Here is a 17758-nt window from a genome sequence, read left to right on the forward strand (position 1 = left end):
AAGAGTTAGCAAACAACCTTTAATGTATCATCTCAAAGACAAATAGAAAAATAATAACAATTTTAAGGTACAAACAACTAACGTAGTTTAAAAAGGAATCAAATTCAAGCAAAGTGCCTGCAAAACAGAAAATGTCAAGGTCAAGTACATGCATTTAGGTCCTACCCCTTTGAAAAACAGTTGTTCCACTAACAGGGGATGTGTGTAGCATCAATAAACAGAGTTTGTACTTGTATTTTTAGATTTACACCAATTTTACAGCATTTGAAAAGAAACGTTCAGTGTTCTCTATAATCAACACTTGGCTTATTTAAATCAAACGCCATCAAATCACCTCTTCAGCGTCTGTAGCGGTACCTCTTAAAGTGGAACCACAGCTGAAAGATTCCATTGGCGAACTGGCAGCGGAAGCCATGCCGATGGGAATACTCCCATTCACGGTTGACGATCTTGAAGGCGATGTCCTCGTACGGCGGTCCGGCGTGGAAGCGCAGAATTCCAAAGTCTTTGTTGTCGGGACAGGGCTCGAGGAAGTACTGTGGAGTTGAGCGTTTGTCGATGAGATCGGGGTAGAAGATGTTGAACTTGTAGCCCTGGACGATCTTGGGCGGCGGGTTGTCGAAGTCGTAATGCGTCTGGTTGTATTTGTTCCACTCGAAGCCGGTGTGAACGCGGTTGAAGAAGCGGGGCTTGCGCGGGCGGTATTTGTCGGCCCACAGGTACATTTTTCCAGTCAAAGGCATTTCGACACTAAACTGGGCCTCGTCGCCGCTCATTCCCTCTTTAGCGCGACGCACAAATGCATCCTCCGCACTTTCATTTGCATCACCTGCTCAAGAAAAAGACAAAAGATTTAGCATGAGTAAACCTTAACAGGAGGCAAATGTGAACTTTTAATAAGCTAGTTTTATTTTCCTATCAGTTAAGAATCTTTAGTCACTTATTCTACAAGATTGTGGAATTCTTAATTCCAGTTGGCTGACACATGAAGTTGATTCATTTTCTGTAATTACAGTTATACAAAATAACTTTTTTTTAGATTGAATTTAGTCTTTTATTCACATTTAAACACTGATCAGCTAACATAAACAAGCTCAATCGAACCTGCTTGACGAGTGAACAAACCTTTTTGGTTCTTGCTAAAGCTCAAACGTGCGCCTGCGTAACATTTTCTCTTCAGAAAATTTGGACTAAACCGCTCAATTCATATAGATTAGTTTTACGATCTCTCTATGAACTTTTTGAACTGTCAAAGTGTCAGTTGTGTAGCTGTCAACGGAGGGACAGAAATCTCTCAGATTTAATCAAAAAGATCTGTATTTGTGTTTCGAAGATGAACGAAAGTCTTACGGGTTTGGAATGACATGACGGTGAGTAATTAATGACAGAATAAAATTACTTGGTGAACTATCCCTTTAAAGGAACATCAAAGAGCATGATACTTTGGTATGACAACTGGAAGATATCAAGTAAAACATGTTCTGTAACCATCAGCTCATTAGTGAAGCTCATTAAGTGCCTCCCTGAGTCTATTTCCTGCTTTTCTACTGTTTGTAACAGCCAAATAAAATGTAAACAATGTTTACAAATCTTTCTACATATTTTTTTCCACCCTCACAAATTCAAAGTGGCCTGTACAGAGGCGGGGTGGGGTGGGACATTATGCGCCTCCCTGTGGCAGAAGTTGAAATTACATGCAATTTCATGTTGCCTTTTCTAAGCACCCAGTGTGCAGGAAATGTTTTTGTTTGTTTTTGCCCTTTTTTGTTGGAAAAAGCAACAAAACAAATAAAAAAAAGAGCGGGATGATAGAATAGGAAGCCAATTAAAAAAAAAAGTAATAACGTTCTATACACTGGCCATAAATTCTTTCAAACAAAGAAAGTGCATGCTTATTTTCAACTTTAAACGTTCACATTTGACTTTCTTTTCCTGATACAATTCCGGTAGTGAAACGTTAAAGCATGTGGTGTGTGTAATGTCGCTGTGGTCTATGATGCGATACGCACCTGTCACCTGCAGCTGTCTCCGGGCCAGCAGGAGTCTCTGCAAGTCCTCCTCCACCTTCAGGATGTGCGTGTCCAGCGGTAACTCTGAGGGCTGGAGGAGTGTGGGACTGTAGCGGCCCGAGTCGTACTCAGCCTGACTCTGCTGGATCAAATCCTCCTCTGTTAACACAGACTCCGTGGCTTCATCTTTCTCTCCCTCCTCTCCATCTCCCTTCTTCTCCTCAGGACTGCTTCTTCCTGAACGCTCACCCTCTTCTCCATCCTTCCTCTTGGTCCGTCTACTCTCTTCTTTCTCCAAGTTGGCACCTTGCTGAGAGCTGCCCGCTTCTTCATCTGCAGACTCTGCCTCTCTAGGGCTTCTGGGTAACAGAATGGACAAGCAAACGTTGGGGGTACGTGTTGAATGCAGTTTCTATTATTTGTGATTAGATCATTATATATATACATACTGTATACACATATTATATATATATATATAAACATTTTATAGTGCAATTTCAGGTTTTGACATATTTTAGAGCTATCCTAGAACTAGAATTGTAAGTTATTTAGAGCTGATTAACTAGATAATTGTATCCATGATATTTTCAGGCCCAAATTTAACAATTATAATACAAATTCCCTGATATTACAAGGTTTTCTATCATCATGGAAACCCAGGAATATTAGCATACTGCTAGTAAGTAGTACATAATGTATAATGCATACTATTTAAAAAATAAATAAATAAATGAAGCAGTATTCAGACTGCAACAATAATCATTTAAAATTGTAGTAAACTACTTAGTTATGTGACCTCACAAAGTTGCATGTTTAATTCAGCAGAATGAGTCCAGTTTATTTCCATCTTAAAAAATCGTACTTGTCAAAGGTTTATCATTGTCATTTAGGATAAGAGATCGTGATCCTTTCACAACTAATCATGCAGCTCTAGTATATACTGTATAATGCATTTTTTTCTTCATTATTATTATATGTGAAACAGTATGCAGAATGACAACGTAGCATACTACATAGTAACATGGCCTATCTGTTGCATATTTAATTCAGCAGGTTCCAATTTATTTAATTTTTCCATCTTGAAAGCATAGCTATTTTGAATTTTCAACCCAAATGTCTCTTTAAAAAAATAGGACTTCTAAGTCTGAACGTTCAGGTAGAAATGAAGTCACTCACAAGGGCCGCTCGTTCTCTGGCTCCTCTTTGATGATTGGGAAAAGCGGTTCACTCTCCACACCCTGTTCCTGCTTGAGTTTATACAGCTTCTGCCGCAGGACGTCCTGATGGCGCTCTCTCAGCCTTCACAAACACACACAGGCCCTTATTTGAAGACATTGCTGAATGCTAAAAACGGCCAAAATCCCCATGACGGTTCTGCTGGGATACGCACCTGGCCCGTGCCATGTAGACCCGCACCTGCTGCAGGAGACTCTCCCAGTAGCCGATGTCCAGGTTGGAGCCTCCGCCCTGGATCTTACTCTCGATGTTCATATAAAGAGCCTGAAGCTGACTGTAAGTCTTCCCTTTAAACACACTCTGCACGTCTGTGCTGACAGATGTGTTTATGCCCTCACGCCGGTCACCTGAATCAAAAAACAAAATCAGAGATGGATGACTTTCATTACTAAATGTACTAAATTATGAGAAGTGTTGTAGAAAAATATATAACCTCACAGATTTCATATGACATATTTCATTTGCACTGTTATGAGAATTTGTAGATTTCAAATGAGTTCACTGCAGTTATTTAGAGAGAACTGTAGCTAGTGGCCAGAAGTGATGGCTGATCTTCACACTTCATTCAAATATTATTCAAAAAGTGTTCAAGATTTTGTAAGCATATTGCTTAGTTGGGCTTGGAGTCAATTATTTTATTTGTGAAATGAAACGTGAAAATTTTTGGCCAGGCTGACATACAAAGAAATTATGAACACATGCAAAAGCAAGCGAGAACCAATGAATATTACAAACTGATTGTTGTAGTCAACATATGCTTTTTCCTGTGAGCTTTTTGTTTTTGCATAGTAAAATAAAACCTGTAGTTGTAGTTAACCCCTTTTTTTCCAAATAATTTTTGTCAGATAAATACCTTAACCAGTTTAGTGTTAAATAATTAAATTAAAATATTGTATTAAAATAATTAAAAATATAAAATATTGTCCATGTATTTTGATGGTTTAATCAAACTTGCAGGGTAATTTAATATATTTGTCCACTACTGTATGAAAACTGATAATAATAATAACAAATAAATAATGAATAAACTATAATACAATAAAAAAAAATATACACTACAATTCAAAAGTTTGGGATTCCTATGTTGTTGTTTTTTAAATAAGTCTCTTGCTCACCAAGGCTGCATTTATTTGATCAAAAATACTGTAATGTTGTTAAATATTATTATCATTTAAAATACCTTTGCTATTTGAATAGAAAATGTAATTTATTCCTGTGATCAAAGCTGATTTTCAGCATCATTACTCCAGTCTTCAGTGTCACATGATCCTTCAGAAATCATTCTAATATGCTGATTTGCTGCTCAAGAAATATTTCTGATTATTATCAATGTTTAAAACAGTTGTGCTGCTTAATATTTTTGGGAAAAGTTAACCTTGATACTTTTTCCTTCAGGATTCTTTGATGAATAGAAAGGTCAAAAGAACAGCATTTTTATTTGAAATAGAAATCTTTAGTAACATTATAAATGCCTTTATTGCTTCTGTTGATCAATTTAATGCATCTTTGCTAACTCCTTAAAAAAAGACCCCAAACTTTTGAACAGTAGTGTAAATACAATCTTGAAAAAAAATACACACATTTATTGATAGCGTAAATTAAAGTTACTAACATTTAGGGAACATTTATTTTATACAATATTTACTCTGAAATGAATCAACTGTAAAGTAAACCGGATGTAGATCTGATAGGTCATCACATCACCTGGCCCTTTCCCTGACGTCTCCATTTTGCGCAGTTTGCTGATTTCGTCTTCAGTAATGGTGGTCATGTCCCTCCAGAAATCCACGTTCTTGCCCTGTTCCAGCTCCATGTACACCTGCAGCCAGTAACACAGCGGGTAAAACTACGACTATGACCAAAACCACCATGGAAGTTATGCAAGAAGTACGGTTACTGTGTTAAACGATTGTTTCTCTCTCTCACACACACCTTGATGTCCTCCAGCAGGTCCTCCATGTCTGTGGCTGTCAGTCCGTTGAGGAAGGTGTACGGCTCATGCATCTCCACCGACAGATCATCATCTTCAGCGCTGATGTATTTAGCCAACAGGTCGATGGGTTTCGCTCGGCCGTCACGGATACGAATCTTAGACCTGCATCGCATCACAGAAAAACGTTACAAATGATCCAATCACATGTACGCATGTATAAAAAGATGAGCCATCTGAAGAGCGTGACCTCAGTTTGGCCTGGTGCAGATGAAAGTTGTCTTCCTGTTCCGCCCATGTTTTGAAATGTTCCGCCTCTTTCTCCCTCTGGAGCATCTCCAGCTCCTGTTCCCGCATGGATTTCTCCCGCTCTCGCTCCAGGCGCAGCTGCTTCACCTGAACACACAAGTCTCACACATTTACTTCAGTTATCATCTCATTTTAGCAATCTGGATGCACATTTAACAAAAAAGTAGTACAAAAATACATAATTTATTATGAGAGAATGGTTAAGGGTTATTATAGTCAACTAAAACTCAAACAGTAGAAAAAAACTTCAGTTACTTGAAATAAAATAAACTTTAAAAATTAAACGTATTGTATTTTAGCTAGTTGCCAAAACAACATTTCTAATTTCCATTCAGTTTAACTTGATAGACTAAAATAATTAAAACTGAAATAAAAATAAATAGAAACTATTTGAAACTATTTAGACATATTTAAAAAAACAACAGCAAAATACTAAACTACTTTTTAAAGAAAATGTAAAAATAAAAAATAATAAAAAATATGAATTAAAAAATACACTGATATTTTGTCACATTATATATGAAAATTAAAAAACTAGTGATCTGTTGAACATTTTATATTTGATTCTGACTAATTATACTATTTTAAAATATTATCACATTTACTTATGGTGCCTCCAGTCATGTTACGTAAAAATACTTTTTCATGAGTATATACATTTTTCTAAATTCTGTAGTTTTTCTTAATTCAATTTAGAAATCAAAATCCCCTATAAAATTGCCAATTCTATAGCATGTCAGTGTTCAGACGTGTTTGGCACCTTCTGTAGTTCCCTGCGGTTTTCCTCCTGGATGTGTTTATTTCTCTCCTTCAGATTCTTTTCTGACAAGTGCCCGATGCCTTTCTTCTCCAAAGCCTGAAAACACACACACACACAGCAGAAGAATTAACTTTATTTCTTTAGTCCTAACCAGACTTTCTCAAGCAACATCACTGCAATATCAAGATGCATTTAGGGGTGTAACGGCACATCGATATCAATATATGCTCCAATCAAATGACTAACAATATTATGTATCAATCAATATACATGTGAGACTGTCTTAATTGTTTTTATTACACAAGTCAATGATGAGCTGTCATCAACAGATGACTGATAAACTCATTAGTAATTTGATTTTTTCTATAATTATTCTACATATATATATTTTTTAAGTGTATTTTTTGTTGTAGATGTCCCAATTGGATACAAGATTTGCAGGATTTTCAGAGAGGAGCTCAAATAGGCAGTAAAATAGGCACAGAACAGGGCTGGATGTATATTATAAAAAATAAAAAAAATTGAATAAAAAAAAAAATGTGATTCTCATTTTTATTAACTGGTTTTAATCCTTAAATCCCAAGAATCAATCTTTTATTCAATCCTGTTTTCAGTTGATGAATGAACAGAACATTGTAGCTCGCCTCCCATCCAATAACTCGCAATAAGCTTTTTAAATTTGATATGAAACAAAGTCTCACGCCCGTTTCACACATACTCTGTTTGCAGTGCGTATGCGGTGCGTATTTTTTTCACGCACCCATGTTAACCGGTTAGAGCGTTCACACTGCACGCGTTTCTTAAAGTGGCAGCGCATTGTTCACATTAAAATAGACATAGATTGACAACGAACTGTATTAATTTCATCATATACGCATAATTACAGTTAATGTGTTCTACAGTTACTAAATTGCAGGGTCAAGAAAAACAAAAAAGTATGATTATTGTCTCAAAAATTGCAAAATGCCATCATATATGATTTTTTCCCCCTCATTCAATACATGATATATATTTTGGGGAGGGGGTGGGGGGAAACTACATGTAAAACAAAGAATCACAATGATTAAAATTAATTTTCATACTGTTTCAATGTCTTAAACAATGTCAAAGTTAACGTTTGGATTTAAAATCAAAATACTTAGCCATTTTTGATTTTGTGGCACACAGAAACTGCGGATCAGTAGCGCACTACAAACGCAGCATATGTGAAAGCACTATAGCGCGTGCTGCTCCTGTACCGTATACGCACTGCACACGGAGTATGTGTGAAACCGGCGTCAGATTTCAAATTCTGTCAATTTTATGTAAGAATTCTTACATTACCGTGTTTGGTACTCTTTAATGTGGCGTAACAGATCGCTGTTGCCTCCTCAGATCAAGCAAATAGTTATGACAATCACCATTTAAAAGTTTATATTTAAAAAAAAAAATTGGAGTAAAATTGTAATTGTGTAACTATTAAGTTAGTATTATAACTTTATTATACAAAAAAATCCTTCTTTTAAGTGTTTGTACACAAATCAGTCAATTTTAACTTTCATTATTATAGTAATGTAGTACCAACTAGTTCACAGCAGTCTTTTTCTTTTAAGAAAATTTGCTATCTATGTAATGTACCTTATATATCCAAAATAATCGATATCGAATCACAAGCTTGTGAATCGGAATCGAATCAAAATGTGAAATTTCTGTCAATAACCAGTCTTAGCACATAATATCATAATTGATATATCTATCACAGGCTCCTGAATCATAACATGACATGTTTTGAGGTAAACATTGTTTTGTTTCAATGTCAGAACGTAACGTGATCAAAAGGACACATCTGACCTCTGCTATCAAGCATCTCTCTCACCTTCTGCCATTTGAACGTGCCGAGCAGGTTGTTGTCTCCAAACGGATTGTCGGCGTTGGTGTAGCCCATGTATTCTTCACTCCAGCCCATCTTCTCTCTCTTCTTCCTCTCTTTGGCCTCTTTCTTGGCCAGACGCCTGGTTCTCTTCTCCTCTGGGGTCTCCAGCGCTTTCATCATCTCCTTCTTTTTCTTCGTCTCTTCTTTGGCAGTGGAGGGACCCTGTGCCGTCTTTCCCCCCTGATCGGAGTCGACGGAGGAGCAAGAGGAACTCGAGGATCTGGATTCTGAGCGTCCACGTCTGTCTCGCTCCCTCTCTTTACTCGTTCTCCTCCCTCTCTCCCGGCTGGGACTCCTGCTCTGTCGTCTCCTCCTCTCTCGTTCACGCTCCACGCTGGAGTCTGTGCTGGAGCGGGACGAGCTTCTACTCCTCCTCCTCCTGCTGCCCTTTTCATCCTTGTGTTTCATCTTCATCTTATGTTTCTTATGATCATTGTGATTATCACCTGAAGAGCTAAAACAATAAAGAATAATAAAGAACAGCTAGAACACTTAGTTGCAATCGCAATCAGGAGTTTTCAGTTTTTTGAATATGATCATCCTTGTATGAAGGACCCCCATTATAAAGACGCCATGAAATCAAAATTGACAAATCTTGTTTTTTATGGAATATTGCACTATTTGTTATAAATAATTTCTCAGTGCACACTGCACATCATTATTTGTTTTATAATTCATCTGGCCTCATCAAAGTCAATCGACATCTCTTCACTGATGATGTTTATTGGCACGAGGACGGGGCAACTTGTCACTCATGAAATCCAATTATCCACCAATAGCAAACCACAACCATCCAATCAACCGATAGACTAAATCAAGTACCACCGTAAATTTTTACTTGTTCAATAAGCCATTTCACTCAGATATAGATCACAATGAAAAATAACAGTATATTAAAACTTCCGTTTCATGCCTATTTTGACATTTAAAAGGTGTATACCTGGTTTATTGTATAAAGACTCAATTTTCACTGTTAGATTTTACTATAAATGTCTAAAATATTATTTGGAAAATATTTAGTTTCTATTATCCCTCACATTCCTTTAAAGTATACCATTTTAACTAATTTATTATTTTCTTAAAGCGTATTACTTTATAGCTATTGTATTTTTTAGTAACCTTTAGTAGCCTTTGTATTATTACTTTTTCCTTTTAAAAGCACTTGAATTATCACGATGAACAAAATGTGCTATATACACGCCTTGGCTTGAATATTAAGTTACATTATTATTACGTCTTTCCACTCGTTATAATACTATACTGTTTGATGTCATTTCACCTTTTATTGTATATATTGATATGTTTGTTTTTTCTAAAATTTTCCACGCACCCCCTCCTAACGTACAAACTGAAATTCCAACAGAATAGTTATTATTATTTGTGTCAATGTTTTTAAGTAAGTTACCTGTCTCTGTCTCTTGATCTTCCGTATGATCGTGCTCTTCTGTCTCTCAGATCGCGGTCAGACTCGCTGGAGTGGCCGGACTCCCTGCCTCTGTGTCGGCTCGGGCCTGCGGAACCTCCGCTGCTCCTGGAGCCGCCGCTGTCAGACCGCCCTCGTCTGCGAGAACTCTTCACAGGAGAGCGGTTCCGACTTTGTCTGTCCTCTGGCGAGCGGACATGTCTGCGTGATCTTTCTTGAGAGCAAGACCGCGATCGGCTCCTTCGATGCTTCTTCGATCCCATGTTTTTAGGTCCTGACCGCGCCGCGTCGCGTAAATAGGTAATGTTAGATCGCTAATGCTGGTAATACTTATATATCTCAAATCGATCCTGTGATAATCGTTCAGATTAAATAACACATCTTATTTATATATATATTGGGAAATATGCATTTTTATTATTGTTCAAGCTTTATACAAATATTCGTATAATTTCAAACAGGCGATATATAGAGCTCCTCATCTGAGGTCCTGTTTAAAGCGGAATGTTGACGGCCCGCTCTTTCTTCGTCATTTTAATTTGAACTTTCGTTAAAAAAAATACACTATTCAGACTCCCCCATTACCTTAAAAGAAATAGAGGAAGCAATTAAATCTCTAAAAACAAATAAATCCCCTGGTACAGACGGTCTAACGTCAGAATTCTATCATGTATTCAGTGAAAATATAGCTCCTTTTTATTAAATGTCTTTAAGGAGAGCATAAACAATTCGTCTCTCCCTCCTACTTTGTGCCAAGGGTTGATCACTTTAATTCCCAAATCAAATAAAAATATTACTTTCATAGATAATTGGCGTCCAATTACATTATTAAACAATGATTATAAAATAATTGCTTTAGTATTAGCCAAAAGATTAAAAGGAGTATTACATTCAATTATTGATGAAACTCAATCTGGCTTTATGCAAAATAGACACATATCTAACAACATAAGGTTAATATTGGACATTTTAGATTACTCTGATATAATTAATAACAATAGCTTCATTCTTTTCTTAGACTATTACAAAGCGTTTGATACTTTAGAACACAATTTTCTATTTCAAGCACTTAAAAAAATAGGATTTGGTGACTCATTTTGTAAGATGGTGAAAATGTTGTATATAAATGGAAATAGTTCTATTAAACTAAAAAGCGGTACTTCTCCCAGATTTTTCCTTGATCGTGGTGTTCGACAGGGATGTCCAGTGTCTCCTTATTTATTTTTAATTGCAGTACAATTTCTTAATTTGCATATCAGAAGGAGCAATCTAAAAGGCATAACTGTTGGAACTACAAATTTAATCATTAGTCAGTTAGCTGATGACACAGCGCTGTTTTTAGAAGATTCTTCTCAAATCCCTATAGCCCTAAATATCCTTGAGTCATTTTCTAAAGCCTCCGGTCTAAGTCTGAATACAGATAAATGTGAATTATTTCCCATAAAAAATTGTAGTGTTTCCGCAATAAACGGCATAGCTGTTAAAAGCTCTGTTAAATATCTTGGTATAGAAATAACTAAAGATAAAAATAGATGTGCAACAAATTTTACTCCGATTATTGATAAAACAAAGAAAAAACTGAACTGCTGGCTTCAAAGAGATCTATCTATTAAAGGAAGAATTTTGCTCACCAAGGCTGAGGGGCTTTCACGTCTCTCTTATGCTGCCCAATCTCTGTATGTTGATAAGACCACAGCTAAAGTGATTGATAGAGTTCTGACTGATTTCGTCTGGAAAAATAAAATCCACTATATGAAGAAATCGGTGATCCTAAACTATTATAACAAAGGTGGATTAAATTTGATTGATTTTAACTCTTTAAATTATACTTTCAAAATAAATTGGCTTAATCGGTATTTGAAAAATCAAGACTCCATCTGGAATATCTTCCCACAACAAGTGTTTTCATATATTGGGGGGTTGAGATTTTTATTGATGTGCAATTACAACATATCAAAAATTCCTATCAAACTTTCAAATTTCCATCAACAGGTTCTTTTAGCATGGGCTTTAATATATAAACACAATTTTTCCCCACATAATTTTCTTATTTGGAATAATCAATATATTTTATATAAAAATAGATCTTTATTTTATAATAATTGGTTTATTAATGGTTTATTTTTAGTCCGTCAGCTTTTTAACAAACAAGGTTTCTTAATGACATACACAGAGTTTCTTTCAGAATACAATATACCAGTTACTCCCAAAGAATTTGCTATAGTTATGGGAGCTATACCAACAGGGATCTGTATCCTCTTTAAAAATTGTCCTTACTCTCCTACAATAATTAGTACTCTTCCTGAGCCAGATAAAACTCCAATTGGTAAAATATGTTTTTCAGGAAAAAAAGATAGAAATAATAAAGTTAGATCCCTCTTTCTTGTAGATATAGTTTCTGTTTCTCCTGTAATTTCATACTGGAGTAGATTATTTAAAAATTTAAATTGGGAAAAGATTTGATCCTTACCACAAAAATATTTTTTAACAAATAAAGTAAAAGAATTATCCTTCAAAATATTAAATAAATTTTACCCTGCTAAATATTTCATGATTAAATATAAAAGTAATATTGATACAAGATGCTCATTTTGCCAAGTTCATACAGAAACTGTTTATCATTTATTTTGGTCATGTTTCTATACTAAACAACTATGGGAAAGTATTGGCAAGTTTATTAAAGATAATATATATATCAGTAACCTTTAAAGACATTATTTTTGGATACTTTGACTCTGATCCCGTTTTAAAAAAAGCCTGCTTTGTAACCAATTTAATTTATTGTATTGGGAAATTCTATATCCATAAATGTAAATTCTCCAACAACAAACCAATTTTTATAGTTTTTTTGAAAGAATTTGAAATGTACCTTAACACCATCTCATCCTCAGTAAATAAGAAAGCAATAAAAACACTTTTATTTTGTAATGACTTTAATTTGGTTAGACCTACTCTAAATTTTGTATAGAATATCTTGCCCTCTTGACCCTCATTTCATTTTTTTTTTTTGTGTTTTTTTTTTTATTTTATTTTTTTAGATAGTTACACACTTGTGTTAAGATGACTCTGTACATATTGTTGTCATATTTTGTACAGATATGTTTGCAATTTTGTAACATAATTGTATGCTATGATTGTCATCTTTGTTTGTTTGTAAGCATAATAAAAAAATTTTTTTTTTAAAAATACACTATTCATTTAAATTAATACATTATTAATTTAAATTAATACATTATTCATTTAAATGCCACACGATACTACACTACACTATAATAACTTGACGAACACAACACTATACTATCACAAAGAACGAAAACTGTTTATTTAAAAAGAAAAATAATTTTTAAAAAGAAGAATAATTTTTAAATAAAAAATAACCCTAAAATTTAAAAGTGTTTTCTATGATTTCCAATTATGATTATCCTGTATATTAGTGTTTGATTTCAGAAAATTATAACTTTTAATAAATAATAATCTAATTCGATTACTTTAATTCTAGTCTTTCGTCACAAGGTCAACTTTTAAAATAAGAGTGTATTTCCTTCCATTTATTCATTGAACTGGATGTGATGCTGTTTCTTATGTTTTGTCTGTCTAGTCTTAGTACAATCTAGATCCCAGCTAACAGTGAAAATGAAGCAGTGGAAGAAGAAATGGTAGAAATTGAATTGACAAGATAAAGAAAAATGCTACTAAAATGGCAACAGTTATTGGAGTAATGAAATCAAAGGGAGACATTTATTGTCATTACAAGGAAAAGTTGGGGGAGGTATTGAGTATCTCAAGATTAAGATTGGAGCATTCTAAATAAAATGATTCATCTAATATCTAAACATCCAAGGGTTGTGTGAAGTATGTGGACAGAGTGAAACTGAACATGTGATTATTAATTGTAAGAATTTTGATGAAGAGAGAGAAATATTATGAGAGGACAAAAATTATGAACAAACATTCTTCTAGTAGCCTAATGTTAATAACTGTTTGCTTAGAGTTATCTGGTCTTTAATAATGTTCTCAAAACGTTAGCACAAAAACGCTATCTAGCTCTATAGCTTTTTCTGAATCATTTTAGTTGGAGGTTCGTATTTTTAAACCATATTTAAATGCTACTTCTTGTTTCAGAATGTTCTGAGAACATTCAAATGTAACATTCCCATAATGTTTGCAAAAAATTTAAATAATAATAATAATTGAATGTTCCCTTAACATTCACATAGCCGAGAAAAAAACTATTTTTAAACATTTGGAAAAACTGGACATTTTTAACGTTCAGAGAACATTAAAAATTGTGTATTCATAACTTAATGGGAACATTAGCAAAGCGTTCTTGGAACATATTTGTGCTAGCTGGGATAGTATTATGGCAAGCATATACTTCGATATATCACATCTACTATGAGAAGGTGGTAACCCATACTTGGAATTTGTTCTCTGCATGTTAATCATCCAAGTTAGAGCACACACACTGGGAGTGTTAATGTAATGTAACATTATTTCTTAATGTTAATGTAGGGTGTGCATTAACAGTGATTGCTCATGTAGTAGTAGTATAACCAAAGCTATTCACAACATGCTTGTATGTGTTTTTTTCCTTATAGTCTGTTTTCTGTGGCTGGTTCAAGTTTCATCATTTCTAGTCTCATCAATATGGAGGGAAAAGCTGTTTCTCAGAGATCAGTGAGAACCAGTGGTTATCCTCATCTGACAGAGAGAGTTATAAAGAGGCTACATGAGTGTCATTTCAACATATTCAACTTCCTGTTTTAAATACAACTTCAGCCATCTTGACGTTTGTTACAATGGCAGTAGATCGTCTGCTTGCGTCCTTCATTCTTCTCATCATCTGTAAAACAGGTAATACACTCAGTTATTAAATGTGTATAAATAACTAAAATGTCTTGTTTTTAAGGGCTTTATCTAATGTCGCTTGTAAAAAGCATCATGTTCAGTCTGCTATAGTTCTGCATCTGATGAACAGGATCTGCTGATGAAGCACTAGAGAGCAAGAGTGACTCGTCTCTATTACTAACACTAGACTGTTAAAGAATAATTTCATTAGGCTACATTAGGGATTGAAAAACAGACATCAGATTTGTATTTATTGGAGATATTTTGATTATATTTCATGAACCATGTTTTAACACAGTTAGTTGTTGTGGGAAGGAGGTGGAAACCAGCGAACTTTTAAGTTCAAAGACTTTTAATAATAAAATAAACAAATTCAAAACGAAATTAAAGGCAGCAGCCCCTCATGGACGACTGCTGCCACATAATAAAACAGATAAAGATTAAAAAACGGACTCTCTTGTTATATCTCATATATTTATTAATACCATGTCCACACAGACGCGTTTCAGCCTAAGCCATCATCAGTGTGTGCTGTGAAACAACAAAGGGATTGCTTTTAAACATCACAGGTGAACCCCATTAACGTCATCAAATCACCTGCACCGTCAAAATTGTTGACACACTAAAAATAATACTACAAAACAGGCCATAGATAATGCTCACATGTAACCCTTATGAACAATTACCAAAAAAGTAAAAAAAGAAAAACAAGAATAAGAAAATAATAATAAAATGAAAATAAACACAAATGAAATGGATTAAATTAATTTAAGATCAAAATAGTTTCACAAGAAACAATTTAAAGCCAATTCTTCATTTAAACTATTGGGGTATACCGTTTGAAGCGTATAAATCCAAAATGCCTCTCGTTGAAGGAGATAGCGCTCCCTATCTCCAGAGACTAACTAGCTCGATGCCTTGAAATTTCAAAGTACAAATATCATACCCAAATTCATTAAAATGTCTAGCCACGTAAGCTATAAAACGTAAAGTCCAGGCCTATCCGTCACTGTCGTTGCAACTCGCTCATAGTTTGTTTTGTTATTTGAGTGTTTTCAATGTTCATCAAACTCATCTAACCTGTAATTTAACTTTGCCGCCTAATATGCATAATGTAAGGACTAAAATATCTGCAAAACTGAAACTCCAGAATGGAAACAGTAGTTTTGATCAACTCTGGTACTTCAACACAGAGCATGAGATGCTCAACAAAACAGTGTGTTTCTCTCTCCTCAGGGTTCAGTGCTGAGATCTCTGTGTTTGTGCAGACGGGAGATTCTGTTCAACTGGATATACAGACACAGAAACTACCAGAGTTTGATCTTTTATCCTGGAGAAATGATAAATCAGAGGTTATAGTTAAATATATAAGTGGAACTAAAGAAGTAAAACGTCACTCTTCCTACAAGGACAGAGTGGATTTCAATGACGAAACCTTCTCTCTCACACTGAAGAACATGCAGAAGACAGACAGTGGACTCTATACAGCGAAGACAAGTGGAGAATCAGAGATAAATATTGTAACACACAGAGTATCTGTTATAGGTGAGTCTCATTTCATTGTGTTCCTGCATAAAAGACAATTCATAAGAGTAATATATGTTTAATTTCTCTCTTTTATATAGTGTGCACATTTAAGCTTGTGGCACTTCTTCTTATTCATCAGTTTATTAATTTTATTTTTACTCTGACGTTTTAAATAAAGAACACAGATAAATGTGGTTAAAGAAATATTGTTGGGTCGTGTTTATTCTTTATGTTGTCTTTAGACTCGAATGTATACTGCATCTCTGCTGTGATATTTATACAACATGAATTAATGTTTAAACTTTTTTTTTAATCAATGGGCTGTTAAATTGTGAGTGTGATTCTGATATTGGAGTGAATGTGTTTCAGACGCTGTGGAGGATCCTGTTCTGACCGTAAACTCAAACTCCAGCAGTGACTCCTGTACTGTGACCTTCACATGCAGAGCTCATGACCTCATGATAAACTCTAGCTATCAGAACAACAGCTGCTTTCCAGGGGAAGTGACATCACAAATCAACACTCTAATCCTGCACTGCAGTGAGGAATCCATCATCTGTAACCATAGCAACCCAGTTAGCTGGAAAAAAGACAGAATAAACATTACAAAGCTCTGTGTCAAAGGTACATACACACACACACACACACCATTTAGTAATCACTCTGTGGAGGTAAATATCATATTAAATACATGTGTGTGTACAGTGAGCATTATCTACTTGTCTTTATTCTCACTTTTGGTTTACAAACTGTAAGAGGCATGTTATTAAATATTAATACTTGTGTTAAATATTACATATAATTAAGTGACTATAGTTTACTATAGGCTGATTGATGCTATTCTTCATCTTTTGCTTTTTAGAGAATGAAAGAAGACCAATCAGGCATAGTTCACCATTTGGTCATATTTTGATAATTACAGTGATTGTTTTAGGAGTAATAGTGATTTCTGGTTTGGTCCTTCGCTGTTGCTGCAAGAATAATAAAGGTATGTACATCACAGAAATACTGAAAAACTGATCTCACATTTATAACTGAAATAGTTTCTTTGTTACTGAAACAAAGGTTTAAGAGCAACAATACATGCTTGATTATTACAAAGCCAAAAATTAATTCACCAATAATATTTGGCATTACTTTCACAACTCACAGGGTATCCCTTCATTTTTTGATGTGCAGATTCCTCCATTGCTTCAGTTGTTTTTCATTTGTATATATCAGATCAAGATACATTTAATTCATTGCATGTATTTGTAAAAGTAGAAATTATTATAACAATTATATAACTCTAAACCTAACCACTTTTCAACAATATAAAACACTTAACAGGAAAATAAAGGTACAGTCACAGGTATTTATTGCAAAACCATGTCTATCGTGTCTGTGTATTGACATTGAAGGTTTCTTACTGAAAGCATACCCTGAATGTTGAAAAACTGCACTAAAGGGGAACCTGTACCTTAAAAAGTGACTCCAAGGTTTCCTGACTAAGTTTCCAAATGTGACGAGGGGGAATGAGAATGTGAATTAGGCTGTCAGTCTGATAGATGAGAGAAATCAAACTTCTGACAGCAATCAAATGCAAAGAAACATGTTTCCACACAAACCTGTAATCTGTGCAGTAAATTTCCATATTCTGACCTCTCAGGTGCCAAACAGAGCGATGATACAGAATACGATGATGTTGAGGTGAGATTCAAATTACTGCATATCTATTCCTGCAGACGTCACAGATAATAAATGTCATGTGACCCAATGAATATTAACTGTATTTCACATGATCTGTGGTGGTTCGATTCATTTT

General features: G+C 34.7%; 2 protein-coding genes across 2 annotated transcripts in view; one reads left to right on the top strand and one right to left on the bottom strand.

Moving 5' to 3' along the window:
- Window positions 1-10317, bottom strand: cactin. The gene is made up of 10 exons (XM_077222305.1): window positions 9562-10317; window positions 8100-8610; window positions 6245-6340; window positions 5426-5571; window positions 5178-5340; window positions 4950-5064; window positions 3400-3592; window positions 3186-3308; window positions 2010-2368; window positions 1-829 (listed from the first exon to the last, which is right to left on the bottom strand). Exons 1-10 carry the CDS (start codon window positions 9840-9842, stop codon window positions 339-341), a joined length of 2478 nt encoding a protein of 825 aa, XP_077078420.1. The 5' UTR covers window positions 9843-10317; the 3' UTR covers window positions 1-338.
- The window catches only part of LOC143731409 (CD48 antigen-like), a 33489-nt gene continuing 25586 nt past the window's right edge, over window positions 9856-17758 (top strand). The window contains exons 1-6 of the mRNA XM_077222326.1: window positions 9856-9879; window positions 14359-14433; window positions 15664-15972; window positions 16324-16578; window positions 16817-16942; window positions 17603-17643. Coding sequence (XP_077078441.1) covers window positions 14379-14433; window positions 15664-15972; window positions 16324-16578; window positions 16817-16942; window positions 17603-17643 — 786 coding nt within the window. The 5' untranslated portion in view covers window positions 9856-9879; window positions 14359-14378. The remainder of the gene's footprint in view (window positions 9880-14358; window positions 14434-15663; window positions 15973-16323; window positions 16579-16816; window positions 16943-17602; window positions 17644-17758) is intronic.

The sequence above is a fragment of the Siphateles boraxobius genome, unplaced genomic scaffold, assembly GCF_051911475.1.
Source record: "Siphateles boraxobius isolate OS27281-9 unplaced genomic scaffold, OSU_SipBor_1 86, whole genome shotgun sequence".
NCBI lineage: Eukaryota > Metazoa > Chordata > Actinopteri > Cypriniformes > Leuciscidae > Siphateles > Siphateles boraxobius.

Coding starts and splice junctions, on each gene's coding strand:
- cactin (XM_077222305.1), bottom strand. CDS start 9,842: ATGGGATCGAAGAAGCATCGAAGGAGCCGATCGCGGTCTTGCTCTCAA. Junction 6,341..8,099: donor GCACGTTCAAATGGCAGAAG/GTGAGAGAGATG, acceptor GTGTGTTTTCAG/GCTTTGGAGAAGAAAGGCAT. Junction 3,309..3,399: donor GTCTACATGGCACGGGCCAG/GTGCGTATCCCA, acceptor GTGTTTGTGAAG/GCTGAGAGAGCGCCATCAGG.